General features: G+C 36.5%; 3 protein-coding genes across 3 annotated transcripts; 1 reads left to right on the forward strand and 2 right to left on the reverse strand.

Moving 5' to 3' along the window:
• Window positions 1-682: 682 nt before the first annotated feature.
• On the forward strand, window positions 683-4,627 carry LOC113734467 (uncharacterized). The gene is made up of 2 exons (XM_027261031.2): window positions 683-1,214; window positions 4,143-4,627. The coding sequence occupies exons 1-2, from the start codon at window positions 795-797 to the stop codon at window positions 4,311-4,313; spliced, it is 591 nt and encodes a 196-aa protein (XP_027116832.1). The 5' UTR covers window positions 683-794; the 3' UTR covers window positions 4,314-4,627.
• Window positions 4,628-5,514: 887 nt separating this feature from the next.
• Window positions 5,515-10,155, reverse strand: LOC113734468 (deoxypodophyllotoxin synthase-like). Its single transcript, XM_027261032.2, has 3 exons — window positions 9,639-10,155; window positions 7,389-7,710; window positions 5,515-5,977 (listed from the first exon to the last, which is right to left on the reverse strand). Exons 1-3 carry the CDS (start codon window positions 10,016-10,018, stop codon window positions 5,735-5,737), a joined length of 945 nt encoding a protein of 314 aa, XP_027116833.1. The 5' UTR covers window positions 10,019-10,155; the 3' UTR covers window positions 5,515-5,734.
• Window positions 10,156-23,271: 13,116 nt separating this feature from the next.
• Window positions 23,272-26,350, reverse strand: LOC113734927 (probable 2-oxoglutarate-dependent dioxygenase AOP1). The gene is made up of 3 exons (XM_027261703.2): window positions 25,951-26,350; window positions 24,280-24,601; window positions 23,272-23,676 (listed from the first exon to the last, which is right to left on the reverse strand). Exons 1-3 carry the CDS (start codon window positions 26,322-26,324, stop codon window positions 23,413-23,415), a joined length of 960 nt encoding a protein of 319 aa, XP_027117504.2. The 5' UTR covers window positions 26,325-26,350; the 3' UTR covers window positions 23,272-23,412.
• Between the last annotated feature and the right edge of the window lie 21 nt (window positions 26,351-26,371).

The following is a 26,371-nucleotide window of genomic DNA, read 5'->3' on the forward strand; positions in this document are numbered from 1 at the left end:
GATGTATATGAGATAAAAAAAAAATAATTGAGAAGGTAAAAAGTTGATTGAAATTTGTAAAGCAAATTATTTTATTTCAAATGCACTAACTGAATCTATGAAAATATCCCCGCTCAAGCCTCAAGGAGTCTTCTATCATGATTCAAGTAGGCTCCACAACATAATTTTCAAAAGATTCAATTAAAATATAATAATAAAATAGAGATGTTATTTGCCTCTTGATTTTTGTTAATCACACTTTCATTATCATTCTAATCATATAATTTTAATTTATTAGACTATATAAATATAACAAATAATGAAAGCGCAAATAACAAAATATGGAGTGCAAATAATATTCAAAAATTTTCTCTTTTTTTTTTTCTCTCGAGCACTCAAAATATTTCAAAATATTACGATTTCTACAATAATAATGGATCATCTTTCAATAAAGTTTGAAAAAATTCACCACATCTACAATAATAAAGTAGCATCTTTTCAATGAAACATCAAAAAATTTATGTGAAAATTTATACGAAAACTCTAAACAAGAGGAGACATTATTGACTTTTTTATCTTGAGAATTTAAAATCTTTCTAGTCTTGTGTTAGAAAAAAACTTCGCATCTCCAACTTCGTTTGTATTTTCAAGAAGAAAAGTTGTGTTTAAGTAAAAGACTATATATAAGTCAAATTGTTGGTTGGACTCCCAAACAGTACTTTACACGCGAAGCCGGAATGATAAACCCCAGCTAGAAGTTGTAGAACCCTCCCCTTCTCAAATTTGAAGGCTAAACAGAAAAAATAAAAGATAAAATGTCCTTATCTCGCCACCTCCTCCGCCGCGCACCACCCCCGGCAGCGTCATTAAACCCTCTCTTCCACCTCCGCAACGCCTTCTCCACTACCACCACTCACCACGTCGATCACCAGCGTAATCACGAGTTTCTCCCGCCAGACAAGTACCTCAGCTCATGGAAAGCCCCAAAGGACCCCAAAGAAGCTCAGGCGAAGCTCGCGATGTTGCGGCGGGAGTATGGGAAGAAGGTCAAAGCCGTCCGCAAAGAGTACATTCGCGAAATGGAATTTCAGAAGCTCGAAAAGCTTAAGAAGGACGAAGCGAAGAAAGAGGCATTGAGGATCGCAAGTGAACAGAGGAAAGCGGCGAAAGAGGCCGAGAAGAAGGCCAAGGCGAAAGAAAGAGAAGTTGCCGAGGAGGAGTTCCGACAAACGCTAGTATGTTGTCAATTTACTGTTTTGTCCTCCTTTGGTTCAGTTCATTCTCTCTTTTCCGTTTACTTGGTTTAAAGTTTATGGTAAAATGTTGATACTGATGCGTTTGTAGTTTTCCTATAAAATCACACAATAGCTGTTTGAGTGTTAGGACATGAGTTTTGAAGGACGAATCTTTTTCTGAATAAGTGATAATCTTGAACAATTTGATGATATATTTGATTAGTAAATAACAAGCAAGGCTCTGATTGTTCTGAATCATGAATCCTATGGGTGCATGGCCTAATTGGAATATGTGTGCTTGTAATTTTGAAATATTGTTAGTCAAGAAATGTATATACGTTGAAGAATCACTGAGTAAAGGACATAGGAAAGATGATCTTGGGAATTCTGTGAAAATAGTTGCCTTCTTGTCCAAAAGTTTCTGTTAAAGTTGAGGCCTAACTACCAAGAAAATACCACTCATTATGTTTCGTTATTGAAATTTACAATAAAGAAGATGTTTATTGATGTGAAATAGTTCTCAAGGTTCCAGCCAAAAATTTTTTTCTTGTGTTGTGGATTTGAAGTTGAACCTATGATTAACTACTGTGAACAAGCTGATTTATGGAGCTAGAATGGGCTCTAAAGTGCTGTACACATTTACTTGTTTTGGTAGAAAACTAAAATGGATGTAGAAGGAGAGGAACAGGTCTGTGAAGAGCTTTTGATTGAGTGATTATCTGAGATGAAATGAAGTTCTTGCCGATGCTTCTTTGTTACCACTTACATGAAAGTATGACTTGGAGGCCAAACCCAGTTGAACCAAACAATGCATCGCTCTACAGCAATAGCCTTCCGTAGTATGTGAGTTTTGGTGTTTTTCTCTTATGATCAAAAGGATCCTACAGAAGTTTTAGAGTAAAGTTGACCTTTCAAGATTGAACTTCACTTTACTTTCAGTCATGTTACTGTCAGGGATCCTGAAAAGTTGCTTCTTTTTTTCCCCATAAGAAAGAGAACTAGTATTTTCTTGAAATCCAGGTTAGTTTGCTATTGTGCAGACATACAGGTTACATGGTAATGGAGTTGATATCATAGGTTGTAATAATTTTGTATTATCTTTTATGTTGCAGTCACGTGGTAAATGTATGGCGTCAAATTTCTGCCAATGTATATGGTTAAAGTAACAGAACGTAATCAAAACCTGGAATTAAGCGGTGAAGAGTGATAAAGACACTATTGTTTACAGGTGGGTTTAAGGGAGACTTCACGCCTTACAAAGGGTAAGGGTAAAGGAGGGGGTTGAGGGTCGAACTAGGGGAATCAGGGTCACCTAGCTAGTGTCGGTACCAAATGAATTGGGTTTGGAGACACAGGCAGTATTGATTGCTAGGAGTAATTTGATGATGTAGCAGTTCATCTATGAATATGAAGAAGACAGCTCTCTGGAGACCCAAGATCAGGAATATATTGCTTAAGTAAAGCTTTTGGTCCAAAGAGAGGTTTCCACGGCATGCCTTTTGGTTAATTGTCCTTTCTTAACTGTGTGATTTTGGCTTTATTTATTGAGCTTTGAAGGTTGAGGGTATCCTTTTAATCTGAGTGGTTGCTATGTTTCAACTTTCCTTCTTACGGTCAAATTTGGGTTCCCATATTGGTTGCCATTAAAAGTCTTGGTTGCCAATAAGTATGCTTTTTTTTTTTTTTACAAATTCCATGGACCATTCTCATCAGACATTACCTCAAGGAACATAAGAGTGTGAATGGTTTTTGATACTATTCCCTTCCATTTAATTCGTGATGTTCATTCCTAGCTCCATGTTTTGTCTGATTTCTTTTTCTGTTTTAATTTTTGTTCCAGAAGGGGAGGTGGAAGGGGGAATTGAGGTTGAAGTTCATGTCCCAGAATGCGTAGAGAAGGTCCTTGACCTGTAAACAGTTTGGAATGATAAAATCTGTCTAAATTTGCATCTGAACAAACTTGGAGCTAGTGCATCATTTATGGCAAAAAATTTTTTCTAGGATTGAATAAAGTTATTTGCCTTTTAGCAAGGAAATAAGATCAAACCAAAAATAGACCAATTAAGAAGTGGAGAAGTGGGGAGGCCAGGATAGGACTGGAGACTGATAAGAAAGAGTTTTTTGAGATTATCACACAACTAGAAGGTACAAAGAACATGTACTGATACTGCTGCAGTGTGCTGTGCAGAAGTGATTCTCTTGCATTAGGAAAACTATTTTGAAGATAAAATGTGTACATATGTTGAGCTTCTGTAATAAGTTAATGGAATCAGTGTCTGGTTTTCCACTGTGACATCATCTGTTGCTTTTCTTTTTTCTTGGAAAATTTGTTTGTTGCTTGTTTTTTCATAAGACTGCACAGTGCAGTTAATTGATACAGGACCTCGTAATACCAGTTTAGGGAAATGGATTTCATGTAAAGATAAAGCCAGAATTTGTTTAGTGAGAGTTATTTCCATGTAGAGTTCATGTACACTGATAGCAGCAGTAAAAATCTGACATGCATGTTACATATTTGTATGCTAATGGTAGTAATGTTAAGAAAAGCATTAATGGTTTATTGATGCTTAAATTGCTTTATTGTAGAGCCATCTCCACTTGACTATGATTCCATTATGCATATGTATGTTAATGGTATTAATGTTAAGAAAAGCATTAATGATTTATTGATGCTTAGATTGCTTTATTGTGGAGGCATTAATGATTACACTTTGTTCTTTATTTATTTATTTATTTATGTTGTTCTCCTTATGCGAAGTTGCAGAGCATTTGACAACCTCGTTCGTTATGGTCTAGCTTAATGTAAAAGCCCCCCTAGTAATACCAGTTTGTATGAAATTGAACGTTGTGGTTTGCTTTATACGAATTGGTTCATGTAGGATATATATCTTTATATTGTCCCTGACGTTCTGTATATCATTGCTGCAGTTGAAAGAAAGAGCTGAGAAGCTTGAGTACTGGAGAATGAGAACAAAACAAGTTGAGGAAAAGGTGGAGGAGAAGAATGAGCTTCTTCGTCGACAAAGTTCAGTATGGATTAATGAAGCTGATTTGGAGAAGAAGATCCTCGAGGCTATTGTTGATGGTACTCCCCTATAGGGTATCAAAGTCGACTCGCAATGCTTCTTGAGGAGATCTCTCTCTCTCTCTCTTTCTCTCTCTACATTATAACTTTTGGACAGCACAAGGATAAGGATGATGAGTTCTTGATGCTGTCTGCAATTTTCATATTATCTTTTAATTGTATCTGTGACTCCCTTTATTGGATTAAATGGTATACTGGCAGTGAAACTCCCTTTGTAGGAAGTTCTGTCAAGAAGAGCTTCAAATGAGTCAAGTCTTTGTAATAGAAAACCTGGATATAGCTCATAAGGTCAAATGAATTTAGATAAAACTGAGTTCAGCATGAGAAACTTTTTCCCTTTTTTTTTTTGGCCCCTAAGGACATGGAATCTTTTTACCTTTTTCTTTTTCGGTCCAGAACATGGAATCTATTTACTTACAAAGTTGACCAAAAAAGATTACATGACTGGCATAACCATTTCTGACTTGGTGGTGCGTCAATAATATATAGAACAAGGAAAATCTCAACTCATGTTCTCGGCTGGGATTGCTCAATTTCATGTTCAACTGTAAGGTGAAAGTTTTCCAGCGTACAAGTTCACTGAGGTTTATATATATATATATATATAGGGTAGTTACAAGAGTTTTTTCAAAGCGGAAGAGTTCCTTTCTTTTAGCAGCTCTTTTATCTTTTAATTCAAATTTTCTTGATTCTCATTCATATTCCAATAAGAATTCTCATAATCATAAAATGACATATTCTTATAGCCTGTATCTGTGAAATGAAAGTGGAATTCATCCTTTGTTTTTTTCCTTTCCATTCACTCGGATTTCTTCTGTTTCATCGATTTTGTTCGTATCCTCTTTTTAGTCTGAAAAAAAGGGAAGAAGGAGGATCTTCTTCGGTGGATCTCTCTTGTTTCTATTTAGTCCCCTTCATTTTGGAAGTTGCTTCTATTGCGACATCCCTTTCTTCCTCACTTTCCACCCCTTCTTCCGTTTTCGAGGTTTCTTACCAGTGCCCAATTCCTGTAATCCTTGTCTCCAAAGACTAGTTATTTTCCGTTCGTCAGATAGCCATTTGCTGCTTAAATGTGAACCTTTAGGACTTACCGTTGCTGCATTTCGCAGTGTCGGAGTAATTGGTTCCCATTCTATAAAACCACACAACTCTAGCAGATAAACTAACTTGATCCAACAATTAGTACTGAAACATCTTCCTAATGGAACCCTTGACTTCAAAAAACAAGCCCTGCTTGCCCAACTAGTTATGTATATCAAGATAACAAGACTCAGAGCACTTTAAAACATAATAATTACGAACTGAAATCACATAAAGTTTACAAACTTGACAGCCATAGCAGAATGAGACTATCCTTATTTGAGGACACCAACTCAAGTCTTGTAAATTAGGCAATGCATCCACCTGCAACACTTGGGATGTGCAAATATTTTACTTAAACGCCATAAAGAACTTTGAGCCTGTCTTCAATTAGGTATAACTTTTTTGTTTGGGTTAAAGAAACCAATTCAAAATGATTGAATGGCTTGAACAGTAAAGGATGTTGCTCATCAACTAGCTCTTTTGGTGCTTCCACTGTCCCATGCGTGTAGCAAAATAATCCAATCGAGTATCTTGGCTCTTCTGCTGCCATAATGACTCGATGAACCTTAGGGCGTATCCTACCATTGCTCCACGCCTGTGGAAAGAAAAACGCCTCACACACTCTAATATATAAATATATATATATTTTTTTTATGCTTTCAAAAGTCAAGCCAAACGGAGTTAGTTATCATCAGAAAATAGTTGCAAAAATAATTGCACAAGTAACTGAGGAACTGACAATCAAAAGATAAAACATCATGAAATGAGAGATGGTATTTTAATTTTATTTTTATTTTTATCAATCTGCAATATCCACTCTGTTTCTATTCCTACTCCTATTCTAATCTATTTTAAGGATAATCAATTGGACCACGAAAAATCGACGAAAGCTGAACCATCTTCGGAATAGGTGGGCGCACTAAGCACCCATATGAATTTGGAAAAGTCACATGTTAATGTCAAAGTAACGAAAAGTAAGATTTACATTCTTGACTTTCCACCCCATGGAGACATAAATTCTTCATGGTGGCCAACCACCCAAGGCGTTGGTTAGGGAGATGGTATTTTACCATAATTATCAATCTACCACTTATACTAGCTCCATCTGTTGTTCCATTAAAAGTGTCAAATCTATTGCCATTTACCTAAAATGAAATAGTATTTCTCACCAAATTCCAATCTTTTCCCTTCTCTACCTGACAAAAGTTATCTTATCTTACTAGTTAAAAAACTTTGAGCCCTCAAACCTTTAATTCACTAGTCAGTGAAACATTAAAAGCAGTCAATGGTTAGTTAGTGTGTGAGATACACCACTCAATCTGGAGGATACATTATCTACATGCATGGCTGAGTGACTGGGGTCATATCATACGTACATTCTTGAAACAAACCAAACAAACTGACCCACACATGCTCACTTCCAAGACATTTCTCTGCTAGTGAGTGCGCTTTGTGAGGGCTTAGTATAGGAAAACTGGAAAAGTAGTCCAAAATTTGACCAAATTGTCTTCATTGTCTTCATTGTTGATAAAAAAAAGCACTTCTCCTGAAAAGTGACAACCTAACCACCAGCCTTTGGCTTTGAGCTGGTGGCCACCATCAAGCCTTTAAGGCTTGGTGGGATGGGAGGTTACCTAACCTCCCATCAAATGTTACATAAGTGGCTTTTTAAATCCAAATGAGTATCTAGTACACTAGTTTGGTCTAACAGTGATTTAATTTTCGTCGATCTCTCTATAGGTCCAGTTTGATCCTTTCTAAAATAAGGTAAAATAAGAATAGGAGTAGATCTAGAATAAACGGTTACCAACTATCGAAAAAAAGAAAGAAAAGTAACAATTTTTTCGGGAAGGAGGGTAGGAGTAGCATTTAATACTAAGAAATTGAGCCATTAACCAATTCCACTACGTAAACAAATTAAGAATCCTAATCCTACCAAAATGTGAGAATAGATCAATCATAAATGCATTCATCAAATTAATAAATACTTGGAAAATGCAGCCTACCAATAATCCATCACCAGCAACCAGGGCGAAGGATGAGGGAGGAAAATCAACCGGAACCCAACTACCATCCTTGGACTTGACCTCCAAACCATTGACTTCATTTTGATCAAGTATGGTCATGAAACTCGAGTCTGTATGAGGAACCACAGCTACATCTCTTTCATTTGGCTCTGTTGCTCTATATTTGTTTACTCGACATATATAAGCCAATGATTCTTTGAGAGATTCGTAGTATTTCTCAACACCATAGCCTTCAAGTACCATTTTGAGTATCAGCTCATGCAGTTCTGCCACTTGCTTTGTGTAGGAAAGGATGATTTCCCTGATCGTTAATTTGAAAGCACACAAAATAAACGAAAGGAGAAAACTATGTTACTACAATGACATTTTAATGAGATTATTTATCATAAATGTGGGGACTCTTTTCTTTTGCCTTTTCAAAGGGATAATTTCATAAACCTCTCTTGAGAATTTGGATAATGTCAGTTGGAACCCCCGGAGTTTTCAATGCTGCATTGGCCACTCCTATGTTGAGTTTTACCGGTTTAATTTTAATGTAACCAATACAACCCATCATCTATAATAGAAAAAAAATCATGTAAATGCTAGAATTGATTTTTTTTTCTAAGCCCATAAGTAAAACAACTTTTTCCATTACTGTATATTTTAGTATGTGTTGATGTGTGTGTTTAACTAAATTATTTTACTTAAGCATGATGAAGTACCAAAAAAAAAGGAAAAAATGCACTTTATTCCCCTATGATTTAGCATTTTTTCACACAACCCTCTTATGGCCCTCTTCATAATTTGAATTAAAGTATTAAAATTACGAAATTTGCATTCCATAACAGAATCAACTAAAATGTCAAAAGTACACCTCTGTAGAGTTGAAAATTATTAATCAACTACAGGGATTTATGTATATATTTTAAATACCACAAAGGGATTATGTGGTAAAAAAATAAACTATAAGAGGGTTATCTAATAAAATATAAAATTATAAAACGTTAAAGTATCATACATATTACATTTAAGGATAATTTCAGAAACCTCCCCTAAAGTTTCTGACAATTTCACTGAACTCCCTTGAGATTTGAAAAATTACACTTACCTCCTTTGATTTGATAGTTTTAGTAACAAAAACTTAAAATGATATTGACTTGGTTAATTTTTTAAATGAATACCCAAAAATGCCCTTACATAATGAATTTTAATTTATTGACCTATACAATTATAAGATTATTTAGGATAATTATAAGGACAAGATGTCAAATTTTTCATATCCATACCTACTATTTGATAAACAACTATAATAATAATGAAACTGTTTGGATATGATCTTATTTGCCAAAATATTTTTGCTTGCATCATAAATACATTTTTTAAACACCTTTTTATCTTCCCAACCATCTTTTTATCTCACATACATCACATTACAAAAAGTGTTTGAGTGTTATTTCAAATAATTTTTTCCAAACAATCTCCTATCCAAACATGCTCAATGTTATCACTATGATAGGATACTTTTGATATTACTTTATTATGGATTTAGATTTATAAGATAAAATAGAAAATATTGAAATAACTCATTTAGACTTTATGAATTTTTTGCATAGTGAGATTATCATAATTTAGCAGTGATTTTGAGTCATTTCTTTTTTATTTATTGTTAATTTTAGTACTAAAAAATAAAAAACAAAGATCAGCAAAAATATTGGATTACAAATAAAATTAACACATCAAAAAATTTACTAGTTCGACATTTGGTTATAATAAAAACTAGAAGCAATAGTAACAGTTTTACAGTTTTATTAGAGAAAAATTGAAAAAAAAAAAGGAATAAGAAGGGAAATGAATGAAAAATAATTTTAAAACTCATTCTAAGCATAAACATATCGAATAAGGAAATTTTATTAAAATATTTAACGGTAAAATTGTCATTTTAAATGACAATGAAGATATGTATAATTTTTCAAACCTCAAGGAGTTCAGTGAAATTGTCCTCAGAGGAGGTTTCTGAGATTATCCCTTACGTTTGTGCATGTTGGTCATTTTAGTTATTTTAGTTTTTAAACAAAGATATTATTGACATTTCCTTGAATTTCGTTATAGAGGATCAATTTGATACCTTAGTCCAAACTATGAGAACGATTGTGTATAACTTTTAAAATAATAGAAACTATACGAAAAATCACTAAATCACAAGTAAGTAAACTGTATTTCATCCCAAAACAAAGTTTTGAGTTGTACCTTAAATGGTCCTTCTTCCCAGAGGAGCGAAAGAGATTTGTTAAACCTTCAACAGCCTGTATACTAGTTGGATCTCCGATGGCTGTAAGTTCAAGAATAGGAGGCTTACCATCACGAGCTTGCCCAAAATAACCCAAATAAGGCTTATCTGAAGTGAACCGACTTTTTTGCTCTTCGGGAAGATCGTGGAACTCCTTCATTGCTAAGATAAATGCATTCTTGACTTCTGAAGAAATTTTGTCGTAAGTCACCAGAAAAAACCCATGATTCTCAAGTGCATCCTTGACCTGCTTGCTTGTGGATAGCCAGGAACTTGTGCCAGGTTCTGAGTTTTCACTGCTAAAATCTATGCGAGGAAGGCTTGGAGTTTGGGGGGCCATAACTTCTTCGGCCTTGAGCAGTGTATCTGAGTTGTTGCAGATTAAAAATGGCAAAAAGGTAAGTGTAGTTTAACAGCTGAATTATTGCTGACAAAGACTTGTTGAATAAGTTCCTTAGCTGGTTGAATACGTTTCTTTGAACTGCTCCTTTCAAAGAGAAAATACGAAAGTCTTGTTATACAACTGGCAACCATTTATTCCTACACCACTCATATTTCCACTCCGAAAGAAGGATACATCCAACTAGATCATTGGGAACTAGAAGGGATGCTGGATTTCAAAAAGCTACGTATCAATTGATAAGACGTAAAGGCCAAATTCTTGATTTTTCATCCCACAAAAATCTTAAGAATCTTTATGGATTGATGCTCGTATTTGGGTCACACTAGATTAATAAAAATTCTTAATCCAAATATGATCTAATTTATTCTTTTATTTAGAATAAAATATAGTAAATCTCCTTATAATTTACAAAATGATTAAGAAACCTTCTAAATATTCGAAAACTCCCGTTAATACATCCTATACTTTGGACTAAATTAAAATTTGGACGAAGAATACGGAAAGTGAACCACACTCGCCTAATACGTAAATACGATTGTCCATTGCAATGTTTTGCCTAAAAGTTGGAACTTTTCATCCGAAAATACCCTCTTTTGTTTTCTTTCCGTTTTTTTTTTTATTATTTCTTTTGCTTTCCTTCTCTCTTGCTTTGAATGGAAACCGGGAGTCAGAAACGTGCATTTTCTTTCCCCTTTATTTTACTTTCCTTTTCTTTTCTTTTCTTTCTCTTCCTTCTCTCTTTTTCTTTTCGCTTTTTTCTCGTCTTTTTTTTTCCCTTTGTCCTATTCACGAACCAGAACAACATTTTTGCTTTTTCTTCTTTTCTCTTTTTAGTTTTAATTTTCATTTTCGCTCCCAATCTAATTCATGTAACAATCCAAGATGCAACAATGGAGATGCCGCCGCCATCAGCCACCTACTGTCGCCACCGTCAACCTCGTGGCGCCACCGCTTCCATCACTGTTAGATCAAAACTTCACAAATTCCTCAATTCAAATTCTAATTTTCACGTAGATCTGAATTATGGCAACCAACTTGGCTAAAAATGGCCAGAAAGTAGCCAACAATCAAAATAGGTCTAGTCCTCTATTTCCACTAGATCACCACTAAATTTAGTAAAATTGATACTAAAATCATCCTTAGGAGCCATAGATTGAATTTATAGCATCAATTTAACACAAAAAACACATGATGATGATAAAAATGACGAAGATGACCTAGGGAGGCGGTGGTGGAGATGGCTGATGAAGATGGTGACCATTCAATGATGAAGATGGGATGACCATGATGGAAGCAGCGACCTTCGTGGTGTCCGCTAGATCGAATGAATCCGTTTGGATTAGCTTATTTTTCAAAAATAAGTTTTTTAAATATAATATTATAATATTATACAAATAAAATAACTTAAAAAATATATTATTTATATAATATATTAAATATTTCAAAAAAATTTTTACTTTTTCATACACATTACAATAGTAAAATATTTCAAAAATATTTTAAAAACAACTAATTCAAACAAAAATAAGAAAAAAATATGTAAAACAGAAAAACAAATGAAAAAAAAATAGAAGCTGCTTTTGATGATGGAGAAGAATCAGAAGATGAACAAGTTTTTAAAATTTTAATTAAGCCCTACATTTTACTTTATTCTTAATGGATTCAAGAAAGTTATTAAAATTTTAATTGACTCCTTAACCAACTTTTGGTATAGTTTGAAAACAAGGTTAGTATAAGAATTTTACATGCTTCCGTAATTTAGATGGTTTCTGTCCTTCTCCCAAATTAGTCCAAATCATCAAGCGGTCTTTTGGGTGTTTTCAAATAATAATAATGAGATTTCTTGACCTTTATGTAAACCACAAGAGGGTTGATTGTAATATTTTACCCTTTTATTTATTTTGATACATAATACACCGTCATACATATTTACACTCACAAAATGATTTTTTTGACACACATAAGCTCATTTTCACGTATATAAACATAATTTCACATACTAAAAACACTTCCATGCATGTGAACACACATGTACTTCTTAAGTTCCTCAAAACTCTTTTAACAGGATCACATTTGTCTAATCCTAAGATATATGGATCATTTTTTCCGGCATGCCAGACATATTAAAGCTCCATCATTTTTTCCTTAAAACAAAAAAAAAAAGAGAGAGAAAAGCAGCAGTAATTTGAGATCCTTCCTATCTCACATCGAAAGATCGTGGGGTCTTTACTCTGGGTTTAAGGTTCATATGGACCTTATTCTGTCACCAATTGGCTGAACAGTGGTTCTTTGTGGGTCCCCCTTAAATTGCTTTCGAGCCGATTTTTCGATTAACTCCTGCGTTTGTTTAAATTAGTTGCGTGTGTGTGTGTTCTTAGCGTTTACGGAAAAAACAAACCAATCTCTGGTGAGGGTGTGCGCCGGGAGGGGGGGTTAGGGCTTCCTATATCATATCGAAAGATCGTGGGATCTTTACCTGGGTTTAAGATCCACATGGACCCTATTTTGTCACCAATTGGCTGAACAATGGTTCTTTGTGGGTCCCCCGTAGATTGCTTTCGGGCCGGCTTTTCGATTAACTCCTGCATTTGTCTAAATTAGTTGGGTGTGTGCTCTTACCGTTTACGGAAAAAAGCAGTAATTTGAGATCAAAAGTCCAAGAATCTTGCATAGGTAACAGTCCTACGACCTATGAGAAATTTCAGGATATCCTCAAAGGAAAAAGGCTGCTGAGCTCTTCCTTTTTTTCTCTACTGATTAGGAGCTGACACAAATGAAGAAACTTTCATGCATGCATGAGCAAGCTGGAGCAACTCCCGCTGTGACGACCCCACCTCCCTCTAAGACGTACCAAAGGGTTCGGCGGACCGCCTGCCCAACTCTCGCCAGGACTCACTCATTATCTCAATCGAGTCATGTACACATATCCATGAACCATAAATAACATTCCCAATTCAAGTTTATAATTTACATTGATAGAAATCGAGGTACAAAGTCTCAATACACCAAACTAGTTCAAAACGTATACAATCCAAGTATAACATGTTCCATCCGAGGAATAGCGCGAGTACAAGTCAAAAATCAAACAACTAGTCTATGCTAGACTTTACATATCTCACACCTCGCTCGTACCCCTGAAAGGAAAACAAATGGAGTGGAATGAGCTAAAAGCCCAGTGAGGTTCCAAATAGCAAACTGACCATTATTTATAAGTATAAGTTTTCGATATAGCAAAGTAACGAGCATGAAGAGTTCATAAATGTGAGCAATAACACGTCAAGTAGCAATCTTAAAATGAGCGAGTGTAGAAGTTTTTCAAAAAAAACAATAATCCAATAAACAATAATCACTCCAAAGTATAAGGATACGGATCACTCTCAGGAGCCAAATTCCCATTGCATTACCAGAAGTTTGATCACGTAGTAGTTGACACTCCGTCAACTTTCAAGTAAGTAACCAATCCAGTAAAACATCACTTACACGACTCTCCGTCCACCGTTCAAACCCCCAGCTGGGCCCAAAAATCCTCAAGAAACACGGGTGGTAATACTCGAGTATACCGATTAGTCGAGAAGATATCACTTCACTCGACAATACAAGAGACCCAGGGTTCGTTACCCAATCGACCAAACCCTTGCCGGCTCGACTAGAGTAACTCGCCACAGGGTTTCTGGAATTCAAGGAAGTGCGCACATCATAAACAAGTATATCAAATCAATTGCAACAATAAACAAGTATATCTCGTAAGGGCAAGTGCGATAAAGTACACGCTTGCCCTAACAATTCACGTATATAACATGTAATTATATTGGCCACGTATCAAGTTCAAGTATCTAGTGCAATTCGGTATTTGAAAGCACTCACCAAAAGATATAGTGCCTTTACTGGTCACTTTCAGGTTATACTCCGGGTTCGGAGTCCAAATCTGCGATAAAACTCAGTTTGAGAATTTTGAAACATGACTAAGATTCGAAACTTAGACGTTTCGTTCAATAAAATCAAGAAATTGAAATTCACTCGGATAGTAGTCGTGAAACACTTGCTCGCTTTTTAAACGGTAAAACTTTGTAACATTTATACTTGAAAATGCCATGCGAGTCGAAAGTACAAGAGAAACATATTCCAAATAGTCATTATTTCATTTCTCAAGGGTACAAGCTCGACCAAATCCTTCATTATATACCTCGGAACAAGAATACTCAAGTACCCTAGATGGTTCAAGTACTAGTCGTCTCAACTCGACCCAAGTCGCAAGGGTATTTCTATAGTCATCGAGCGTAAATTTGGGCAGCATGCCCTTTGTGTTTACCTAATTTTCCAACCATTTAGGCTTCATTATTTTTCCTCAGCCACAACCCAAAGTCACACATATCATAATTCAAGTCAAAAGCCGTTCCATAGGCTCATCATATCATAAGAATAAGAATCACAATAATAACAAGTGCAGAAATACAATCTAGCACAAGACAGATTTGACGTGTGGATGCGGAAATAACATATCCGAGGCTACGCTTATCGGATTGAGGCACAACTTATGCTGTTTCGAAGGTAAGACACAGGGCTACAATGTTCATGAAGGTCACTTAGTCCAGTTTCCAATGAAACCTAGTCAAATCCTCAATTTACAGAACCAAAATCTAACTCGTCGGCTATTAAACCACACTGCACTGGAATGGTCATATCTCAGGTTACAAAGGTCCGATTAAGATGTTCTTAGAGGCGTTTGAAAGATAAGTAAGAATACTACAACTTTTATGCTTTGACCTAAGGCCAATTCGGCCTCTAACATAGGGCTACAAAATCGGACAGAAAGATGGGGAAAATTTTCAGATTCTGGAATTTTTTGATATTTAATGGAACTTTCTCAATTTTCTTGTTCTAATCACTACCAAAGCCCCTTTTATAACCTTAATTACAACATATATGCATCATACATCAAGTTGGCAGCAAGTCCTCAAACCCTAGTTCATAATATCAAAAGGGGAAAACCTCCAAAACATGATAGCATCCATTATTCACCACGAAATTTGAGTTGCTAAGCTAATTTACACAAGATTCAAAAGATCAAAGCCCATGATCAGATTTCATACCTCAAAGACAAGCTTGGATGAGTGATAATCAACCTCCTTGGAAAATTTCTGGTTCCCCTAGCTTCCCAACTCACAATTAGCACTTTGATCGGTTTGAAAATTTGATTTTCTCACTTGGTTTGGCTAAGATTCAAGAAGAAAGAATTTTTCTTTTGCTCTCCCTTTCTCTCTCTCTTTTGGTCGGCCAGCAGCAGAAATAATGAAGGGAAAGTGCAGAAAATTGGTTTAAGAAGATTAGTTGCTCACTTGGCCAAGAAACTCTAGGATGGCGACAAGTGTCGCCACCTCCACCTTTCATTTTTCTCTTTCTTTCCTTGCTATTTCTAGCCTCAAATTTCTGTCAAACAAGCTGACAATTAAGAGGATATTTTGCTCAAATATCAATAAACTTGTATGGTAAGAAAGTGGTGGTCAATTGGTGCGTTCAATCGGTAATGCGCGGGACCCGCCGGTTTGCGCCGTTTTTCTTAAAAACACACGTACTAGGGTTTTTACTTCCTATTCACTAACCTTATCTCATTGCTCCTAATCACATATTATTTATCACTTAAAAGTCATTTTTAATCACCAAATTGATCCTTGATCAGTACCGAAAATTCATCTGGCGAAAAAATCGCGAAAACCCTAATTTGCCCCAATCTTGAAAACGAAGAGTGAAACCCTACTTTCTAGGCTCATTTGCACTTATTATGGAATAATTGGATAGTAGGGGTTTAATAAATAATAATTTCCAAATAAAAGAAAATTTTTAAGAAAACGTGAGGAATTTTCCAATTCCAGTGATTAAAATTAGGGTTTCAATTAAAATGTGAGAGATTTAAGAAAACCGGTTAGTCACAAGTAAACTAGGGTTTTTGACTAAAATATTAGGGTTTCTAGTCTTTTAAAACAAAATAAGGTTTTAAATCAAACCCCAAAGAAATACACTTTAATATTTTCTTCACAACAACCTCCTAATATTCGGGATGCTACAATCTCCCCTCCTTAAAAGAATTTCGTTCTCAAAATTCATACATGCACTTCGAATAACGGAGGGTATTTTCCTTATATATTCGTTTCCGGCTCTCAGGTCTCACTATAGTCAAAACTTAGTTAAACAATAAAAATTACGAATCGTACCTTCTACTATCTCTGTTGGTTCAGGTACTGCCTGTTGGTTCAAGGCATACGCTCTAGCCGGCACTCTTGGATTAGTCCCTCCTACACTTGCTTGTTCAGGGTTTAGGCGTGATCTACGGGGACAGGTTGCAAGCTGGTGTTCGGTGCTACCACACCATAAACATTTTCCCGCTTTTCGCCAACAATCACTCTCCACATGATTGGCCTTCCCACAGTACCCACAAGATACTTGAGGGGTTGAGGTCTGACCTCCTTGTGAGGCACCTCTTGCTTGGCCCCAGCCACGCGAAGCTCCTCTTGGAGTACTTTCCTTAGATATCCCTGAAATTTTCTCACTACCATCTCCTCGGCCTATCTTAGAAGGTGGCATATCTAAATCACTTTGTCCTTGCCTTTGACTCCAACCAAGCGCACCTCTCCTTTTTGTATGAAAAGCTCTCACTTGTGCCCTAGCAGTCTCTATCCTTAAGGCCTTCTTTAGAACCTCCGTGAATGTATTAATTTGGACTGCCGCTAAGGCTTCTTGTAACTCCACATTCAGTCCTTGTATAAACCTCCGTACTTTTCTCGGCTCCGTAACTATCAGTTCGGGAGCAAATTTGGACAATTTTGTAAATAGAGTCTCATACTCAGTTACACTCATCATTCCCTGACGGAGTTTAATGAAATCGTCCTCTCGCTTCTCTTGGACGATAAGAGGAAGATATTTCTCGTTGAAATTCCGTACAAAGTTTAGTCAAGTCCATGCAGTTCTCTCTCTCTCCCACTTGGCCCTCACTACATTCCACCAGGCCCTAGCTGGCCCCTCAAACTGAAAAACAGCGAATTGGACTTGTCTCTCCTCTGTATAGTTTAGGGCAGCAAAAATATTTACTATGGCCTCCAACCATTTCTCAGCCTCATACGGGTCTGACCCTCCTAAAAACTTGGGTGGGGAGAATTTTTGGAATCTCTCCAAGGTTCTATCATGCCCCATATCGGGGTTCCTAGGTTGATTTACAGGGGCTTGACCCTGTTGTTCCACCAACCGAGCTAAAATGTTTGTCATCTGTTGAATGGCAGTTGCTACCTGATTTCCTCCTGCAGTCTGGGGTTCAGGCTGTGGCTCAACCGTTGCCTCCCTCTCCTCTCTCGGTTCTGGCACCGGTTCCTGTGCTTGTTCACCCTCACGGCCTCGCCTAGAGCCGCATTCTCGATTAGCTTTCTTGGTCCGACTTCTTTTATCTTCCATGTTTTGCAGCTAATAAACTAGAACAATATAACCAACTAATCAATAATAGAATATAGTCACTAAGTAACTATATAAATATAAACAACATAAAACAGAGTAATGCAAATCATAAACCTCTCTAAATCATAGAGCAAGGCAATACAACATATTCAATCAAGACAAGTCACATAACTTATAGAGCATTAACCCTACGTATCGCTCAGGTACTACACTTAATCAAGGCTCGAAACACGTGGATAAGAAGGATCCCAAATCCCATGAATATCTTCAATATATTTCAAATCCATACTATTCGCATTCTCCGTGCCTTTGCTTTCGCAATCCAAACTTATCTCAATATTACGCGAGATCTCAACTTATCGTAAAGGTATCACTCTTTGGTATTCGGGGACGAGAATCCAAATATATGATAATTCACCACTCAAGCTGGCCAGACTCAAGAGCAAATCACCCGTATTAGAGATTCCTACCCAACATATATGTCTAAGGTCCCCAACAATAAACAATTGTTTCACACTTAACAAGCCAATCCCCACAGTCCGAGAACCTTCTCCTGGCACGAGCTCAATAGGAGCTCTGATACCACCTGTGACGACCCCACCTCCTCTTAAGACGTACCAAAGGGTTCGGAGGACCGCCTACCCAACTCTCGCCAGGACTCACTCACTATCTCAATCGAGTCATGTACACACATCCATGAACCATAAATAACATTCCCAATTCAAGCTTATAATTTACATTGATAGAAATCGAGGTACAAAGTCTCAATACACCAAACTAGTTCAAAACGTATACAATCCAAGTACAACTTGTTCCATCCGAGGAATAGCGCGACTACAAGTCAAAAATCAAACCATTAGGATATGCTAGACTTTACATATCTCACACCTCGCTCGTACCCCTGGAAGGAAAACAAATGGAGTGGAATGAGTTAAAAGCCCAGTGAGGTTCCAAATAGCAAATTGACTATTATTTATAAGTACAAGTTTTCGATATAGCAAAGTAACGAGCATGAAGAGTTCATAAATGTGAGCAATAACACGTCAAGTAGCAATCTTAAAATGAGCGAGTGTAGAAGTTTTTCAAAAGAAACAATAATCCAATAAACAATAATCACTCCAAAGTATAAGGATACGGATGACTCTCAAGAGCCAAATTCCCATTGCATTACCAGAAGCTTGATCACGTAGTAGTTGACACTCCGTCAACTTTCAAGTAAGTAACCAATCCAGTAGAACACCACTTACACGACTCTCCGTCCACCGTTCAAACCCTCAGCCGGGCCCATAATCCTCAAGAAACACGGGTGGTAATACTCGAGTATATCGATTAGTCGAGGAGATATCACTCCACTCGACAATACAAAAGACCCAGGGTTCGTTACCCAATCGACCAAACCCTTGCCGGCTCGACTAGAGTAACTCGCCACAGGGTTTTGGGAATTCCAGGAAGTGCGCACATCATAAACAAGTATATCAGGTCAATTGCAACAATAAACAAGTATATCTCGTAAGGGCAAATGCGATAAAGTACACGCTTGCCCTAACAATTCACGTATATAACATGTAATCATATTGGTCACGTATCAAGTTCAAGTATCTAGTGCAATTCGGTATTTGAAAGCACTCACCAAAAGATATAGTGCCTTTACTGGTCACTTTCAGGTTATACTCCAGGTTCGGAGTCCAAATCTGCGATAAAACTCAGTTTGAGAATTTTGAAACATGACTAAGATTCGAAACTTAGACGTTTCGTTCAATAAAATCAAGAAATTGAAATTCACTCGGATAGTAGTCGTGAAACACTTGCTCGCTTTTTAAACGGTAAAACTTTGTAACATTTATACTTGAAAATGCCATGCGAGTCGAAAGTACAAGAGAAACATATTCCAAATAGTCATTATTTCATTTCTCAAGGGTACAAGCTCGGCCAAATCCTTTCTTATATACCTCGGAACAAGAATACTCAAGTACCCTAGATGGTTCAAGTACTAGTCGTCTCAACTCGACCCAAGTCACAAGGGTATTTCTATAGCCATCGAGCGTAAATTTGGGCAGCATGCCCTTTGTGTTTACCTAATTTTCCAGCCATTTAGGCTTCATTATTTTTCCTCAGCCACAACCCAAAGTCACACATATCATAATTCAAGTCAAAAGCCGTTCCATAGGCTCATCATATCATAAGAATAAGAATCACAATAATAACAAGTGCAGAAATACAATCTAGCACAAGACAGATTTGACGTGTGGATGCGGAAATAACATATCCGAGGCTACGCTTATCGGATTGAGGCACAACTTATGCTGTTTCGAAGGTAAGACATAGGGCTACAATGTTCATGAAGGTCACTTAGTCCAGTTTCCAATGAAACCTAGTCAAATCCTCAATTTACAGAACCAAAATCTAACTCGTCGGCTATTAAACCACACTGCACTGGAATGGTCATATCTCAGGTTACAAAAGTCGGATTAAGGTGTTCTTAGAGGCGTTTGAAAGATAAGTCAGAATACTACAATTTTCATGATTTGACCTAAGGCCAATTCGGCCTCTAACATAGGGCTACAAAACCGGACAGAAAGATGGGAAAAATTTCCAAATTCTGGAATTTTTTGGTATTTAATGGAACTTTCTCAATTTTCTTGTTCTAATCACTACCAAAGCCCCTTTTATAACCTTAATTACAACATATATGCATCATACATCAAGTTGGCAGCAAGTCCTCAAACCCTAATTCATAATATCAAAAGGGGAAAATCTCCAAAACATGATAGCATCTATTATTCACCACTAAATTTGAGTTGCTAAGCTAATTTACACAAGATTCAAAAGATCAAAGCCCATGATCAGATTTCATACCTCAAAGACAAGCTTGGATGAGTGATAATCAACCTCCTTGGAAAATTTCTGGTTCCCCTAGCTTCCCAACTCACAATTAGCACTTTGATCGGTTTGAAAATTTGATTTTCTCACTTGGTTTGGCTAAGATTCAAGAAGAAAGAATTTTTCTTTTGCTCTCCCTTTCTCTCTCTCTTTTGGTCGGCCAGCAGCAGAAATAATGAAGGAAAAGTGCAGAAAATTGGTTTAAGAAGGTTAGTTGCTCACTTGGCCAAGAAACTCTAGGATGGCGACAAGTGTCGCCACCTCCACCTTTCATTTTTCTCTTTCTTTCCTTGCTATTTCTAGCCTCTAATTTTCGGTCAAACAAGCTGACAATTAAGAGGATATTTTGCTCAAATATCAATAAACTTGTATGGTAAGAAAGTGGTGGTCAATTGGTGCGTTCAATCGGTAATGCGCGGGACCCGCCGGTTCGCGCCGTTTTTCTTAAAAACACACGTACTAGGGTTTTTACTTCCTATTCACTAACCTTATCTCATTGCTCCTAATCACATATTATTTATCATTTAAAAGTCAATTTTAATCACCAAATTGATCCTTGGTCAGTACCGAAAATTCATCCGGCGAAAAAATCGCGAAAATCCTAATTTGCCCCAATCTTGAAAACGAAGAGTGAAACCCTACTTTCTAGGCTCAATTGCACTTATTATGAAATAATTGGATAGTAGGGCTTTAATAAATTATAATTTCCAAATAAAAGAAAATTTTTAAGAAAACGTGAGGAATTTTCCAATTCCAGTGATTAAAATTAGGGTTTCAATTAAAATGTGAGAGATTTAAGAAAACCGGTTAGTCACAAGTAAACTAGGGTTTTTGACTAAAATATTAGGGTTTCTAGTCTTTTAAAACAAAATAAGGTTTTAAATCAAACCCCAAAGAAATACACTTTAATATTTTCTTCACAACTAGGGCTGCAAACGAGTCGAGGCGAGTCGAGTTTTGAGCTAATCGAACCGAGTCTCGACTAAATTTTACAAAACTCGAGCTCGAGCTCGAGCTCGACGAGCTGGCAATTTTCGAGCTCGAGCTCGACTCGAATCAAGTCGAGCCGAGCTCGAGCTCGAAAAAAATTAAAAAAATATATTTTATTTATAAAAAAAAAAATAAAATAATATTTTTTTCTGAATAAATAATAAAATATTAAGGATATATCCGTAATTTCACTATGAAAATAAAAAATAAAAAATATATATATATATATAATATACGTAATTTTATTATTAAATAAAAATAAAAATAAAAAAAAAATATATATATACTCAAGCTCACGAGCCGGCTCGCGAGCTAACGAGCTTAATATTCTGAGCTCGAGTTCGAGCTCGACTCGAGCTCGACTCGAGCCGCTCGCGAGCCGCTCGATTCGTTTGCAGCCCTATTTACAACAACCTCCTGATATTCAGGATGTTACACCCGCAACATGAGTTTGTAGAAGATTCAGCTGTCTAAACTCTGATCAATTTTGTTGAGTGCCAAGGTGTGGATCTCTCCGATGGCAGGAAGCATGTACATTTAAAATGGAAAGAACTACCAAAATGCTATAGCATTTGGTAATCCTGTAAATCTCCAGCCAGCAGCTTGCATTGCAATTCTAAGTGCTAATTAAGATAGAGAATATGGCTATATGCCCAATGGCTCGGTAACAGCAAGCATTCATCCAAAGCCAGTGATTAGACGTTTATGTGTTCTTTCATTAGGTTTTAAGACCCAATTTCAACATTTCATCGATTTCCAAAAATTGAAAAATTGATATTTTAGTTGACTCTAAATAACAAGGAAATATTTAGGATGTAAAAGACAATATAGTTCATTGTGCCGGATTCTTTTCATTTTTATTGTATTTGGTTAATTTGGGCCTGTGAGAGCCCAACTAAAAAGCCAACCCACCCAAAAAAATATTTGAGTTTTTACCATCCAATATAAAGGTAACTCATCACGTAACTGACCCAACCCACCCCTCAAAATAAGCAGGCGACAAAATAATTTTTACTTATCACAACCATCTATGTCGACCATCCCTCACAACCATCTTTACTTATCACATATATGGGAATAATCTATGTCGACGACATATTAAGGTTGGACCTAAAATTGCATGTTCCCCAAAAGAAATTAATGGAAATGAGTCAATTGATTGCCATTCAACAAAACTAAACAAGAATACTAACAGATAAGCTAAGTTGACCCAACCATTAGAACTGAAATATCATTTGTTACCATTACAATTCTGATTCTCAAGTACAAACCATACTTGCCCAATTAATTATGCATGCCAAAATAACCAGACTAAAAGCATGCAAATTGAAGCACAATTAAGAGCTGAATTTACCTCTCATTCCCCAACCATCCGGTCACCAAGGCAATCTTCATTTTGGTCTTTACCTCCCGCTCCTCATTTCAAAATCAACTTTGATGCTTCTATATCAACAATTCACCAAGTTATTGGTATCGGTGTGGTTATCCATAGCTATGATGGTCAGTTCATTGCTGGCATATCCAAGAAAGCGCACCTCCTAACTAGTGCAGAAGGGAAGCGGTTTTGCTTGCCAAGATATTGATGATCCCCAGCTTCATTCTCGAAGGAGATGCGTCCTCAGTTATAAATCAGATTAGCAGCTCAGATGAGATCCTCTCCAACTTAGGAACTGTAATTGAGGATATCCACATTTCCTTGTTAGACCAACACATTGTGAACGTAGCATGGATTCCTAGAGATGCAAATAAGGTTGTGTATAGTTTAGCAAATTTTGCTAAATCATCCAATCTACTTGAATCTCCTTGGAAATCCTCTCCCCCCCCCCCCCTCCCCCGAGTTTTGTCGAACAGTTGGTGTTAGACGATTTCAAGTAATCTAATTGATTAATACATCCTTTTGTTTTTTTTTTTTTTTTTTATAAAAAAAGAGTTGAATTCACAAACATGTATCCCATACATATGTAGTTTATGGACACGAATTGTATATCATGTAAATTGGGTAATGCATCCGCAAGCAACACTTAAGATGGACAAATGGATTCCTTGAGCGCCAAAAGGACTTTGAGCTTATCTTCAACTACGACCACCCTTTCTGTGTAGACCAATGAAACCAATTCAAGATTATCAAATGGCTTAAACAGTAAAGGATGGTGCTCATCGACTAGCTGTTCTGGTGCTTCCAACATCCCTTTCTTGTAGCAAAACAATCCAATCGAGTATCTTGGCAATTCTGATGAAATTGTGACTCGATGAAGGACAGAACGTATCCTGCCATTGCTCCATGCCTGTGGAAAGAAATTGTTTATCATAATATTATATAGATACGAATTTTGGGCTCTCAGGAGACTTTGGCGGTGTCAATATCTATGTATATACCATAAGAAATTAGCAGAATTGCATGTGACAAGTAGATGAGAATCAAAGGACAAACGTCATTATAAAGTCAAACACAGATCTTCTAATGAGAATTTAATCCTCATTTAACACGAGCAGAACAAATCTAGATTCGTAACGCCTTCAGAAACAAGAATTTTAAGTTTACATATAGATTGTGAATCATGCTTCTAGATACCCTTGTGTAAAAAATATCTTCATTATCAAGAAAAGGAAAACATTCATCAAGCAAGACTGCATAAGGAGTTTTTGGAATTTGGCATCCATATTAGTATTCAAGTAAAAATAATGGCGTGTATGTGGATAATTCTTTTGAGCAGGTCGATTTGCAAATTCAACTCAACAGCACAAGATGATTCTTTAAAATACTTCCAATATGTCTAACCTGAATTCTTTCATATTAAACTGAGAACTCGAATTGTAATGAAAATGATTATAAACGAGGGCACAGTCGATTACATGGATTAAAGTAACACATGAAAGAAATGGCCTACCATCAATGCATCACCGGCAAAAACGGTGAAGGCCGAGGGAGGAATATCAACGGGGATCCAACTTCCGTCGTTCGACATGACCTCCAAACCATTGACTTGATTTTGGTGAACTATGGTCATGAAACTCAAGTCTGTATGAGGAGCCAAACCTACATTTTTCTCATCCAACTTGGCTGCTCTATACTTGTTGACTCTACATATATACGCTAGTGATTCTCTGAGCGATTCGTAGTATTCCACAACCCCATAGCATTCACAGGCCATTCTTATTATCACCTCATGCAGTTCTGCCACTTGCTTTGAGTAGGATTGCATGATTGCACTGATCATTAAAGTTCAATAAACAGAATTACAGAGAAGAATAAAGGAACAAATTACAATGATATTTACGAGATTTATCAAAACTGCAGGGTTATATCTATAACCTTTCTGATGGTTTTCATTATACTTCCTAGCTTATCATAAATTGAACTTTTCTTAGTGTATAAAAAGATCTGTCTAATGAGCGCTCAATAGGGATTGGTCCAGAAGGGTCTAAGTTGTTTGTGTTCGGAAAAGTGAAATTCAATCTGCAGAATGTCTTATATGCAAAAGGGACGAGAAATCTCACTGTGTGCATTTAAATGGTAAAATTCAGTGTAATGCAATTACTTTTCTGGTCTTAAAGCGGGTTTTCTCCCTCCATCCTGCAAATGGCCTAGTTTGGCGTCCTCTACTCCCAGTAATATAGGAGTATATCAATATTGTTGCAGTTTGTAGAAACAAAATATGAACTGATCCATGCCACTGGGCACCGGTTATATACACAGAAACACATATAATTAAGCTATTTTAATTTGGGACGCAAGAATTCCCAGATGAAATCAAAGAAGCACAATGTAAAGTTACGATGTCTTTGACTGAGAGTTGGGCAACATCAGGTTTCTCATTTAGGTAGTATGGTACAATTGGAATTGTAATATAAAGTTCAATATGGGCATAATTTAACATGCCACTGCATAGAAAATGAAACTTCATTCCATCAATAACAGTCCCATTGAGCAATCCAAAGTGAAGAACAAATGGTTGCACTTATGTAAAGAAAAAAGTCTCAAGCTATTTCAAAAGGTCAGTTTTCTCCACCTCTCTGTGTTTGAGTTGTAGCGTAAAGAGTTTGTTGTATGGTACGCACAAAGGAAGCTGATCATTATAATTGAAAGCAAATTAAAGCACTATTAACGAGTAGTTAAATTTGTATAGAGTAAAGTTAGGCATGACCAGTGTTAGCTGAATCCTATGGGAAAGCACTATTATATGACTAACAAAAACAGAGATTGTTATCCACTACTGCCTTATTTCAAAAACTTCTAAGTTCTTGATCTACATTAAACATTAATACAACCAAAAAAACTTCATCATTAGTAAGAATGAAGCTAATTCATTAAAAGAAACAACAAACAAACACTAAGATGCATTTGAAGAAAGAAACCAGCTGATATATGGGCATGTTGTGTTCCATACTTTTATTGACAATTTACCCATCTAACCAACAAGTAAAATTCCTCATCGGCCCACTGGTGAAGGTGTGTATAAGGGACGAAGATGCACTGTTCCTAAGGGCACTCTCTGTCCCTTTAAAGATGTTAGGATAGAATTATATATGACTTGATGATTCAAGTACAAAATACTGACCTGACATAATCCTTCTTTGCAGAGGAGAAAAAGAGATTTGTGAAGCCTTCAATAGCTTCCATACTGGTTGGATCTCCAATAGCAGTAAGTTCACAGGTAGCATGTTGATCAGCTAAATAACCCAGATAAGGTTTATCTGGAGTGAACTGACCTTTTTGCTCCTTGGGGAGATCATGGTACTCCTCTAGTGCAAGGTGAAAAGAATTCTTTATTTCTGAAGAGATCTTGTCATAAGTTGCCAGAAAAATTCCATGATTCTCAAGTGCATTCTTCACTTGTTTGCTTGTGGATATCCAAATATTGGTGCCAGGTCTCAAGTTCCCATTGCTAAAATCTATGAGAGGAAGATTTGATGGAGCTAATTGGGAATCCATAACTATTTTGTTGACCTCTGTATCTCAGTCGTAGCTGGCTTAAAGGG

The sequence above is a fragment of the Coffea arabica genome, chromosome 3c (genome assembly GCF_036785885.1).
Source record: "Coffea arabica cultivar ET-39 chromosome 3c, Coffea Arabica ET-39 HiFi, whole genome shotgun sequence".
Taxonomy (NCBI): Eukaryota; Viridiplantae; Streptophyta; class Magnoliopsida; order Gentianales; family Rubiaceae; genus Coffea; species Coffea arabica.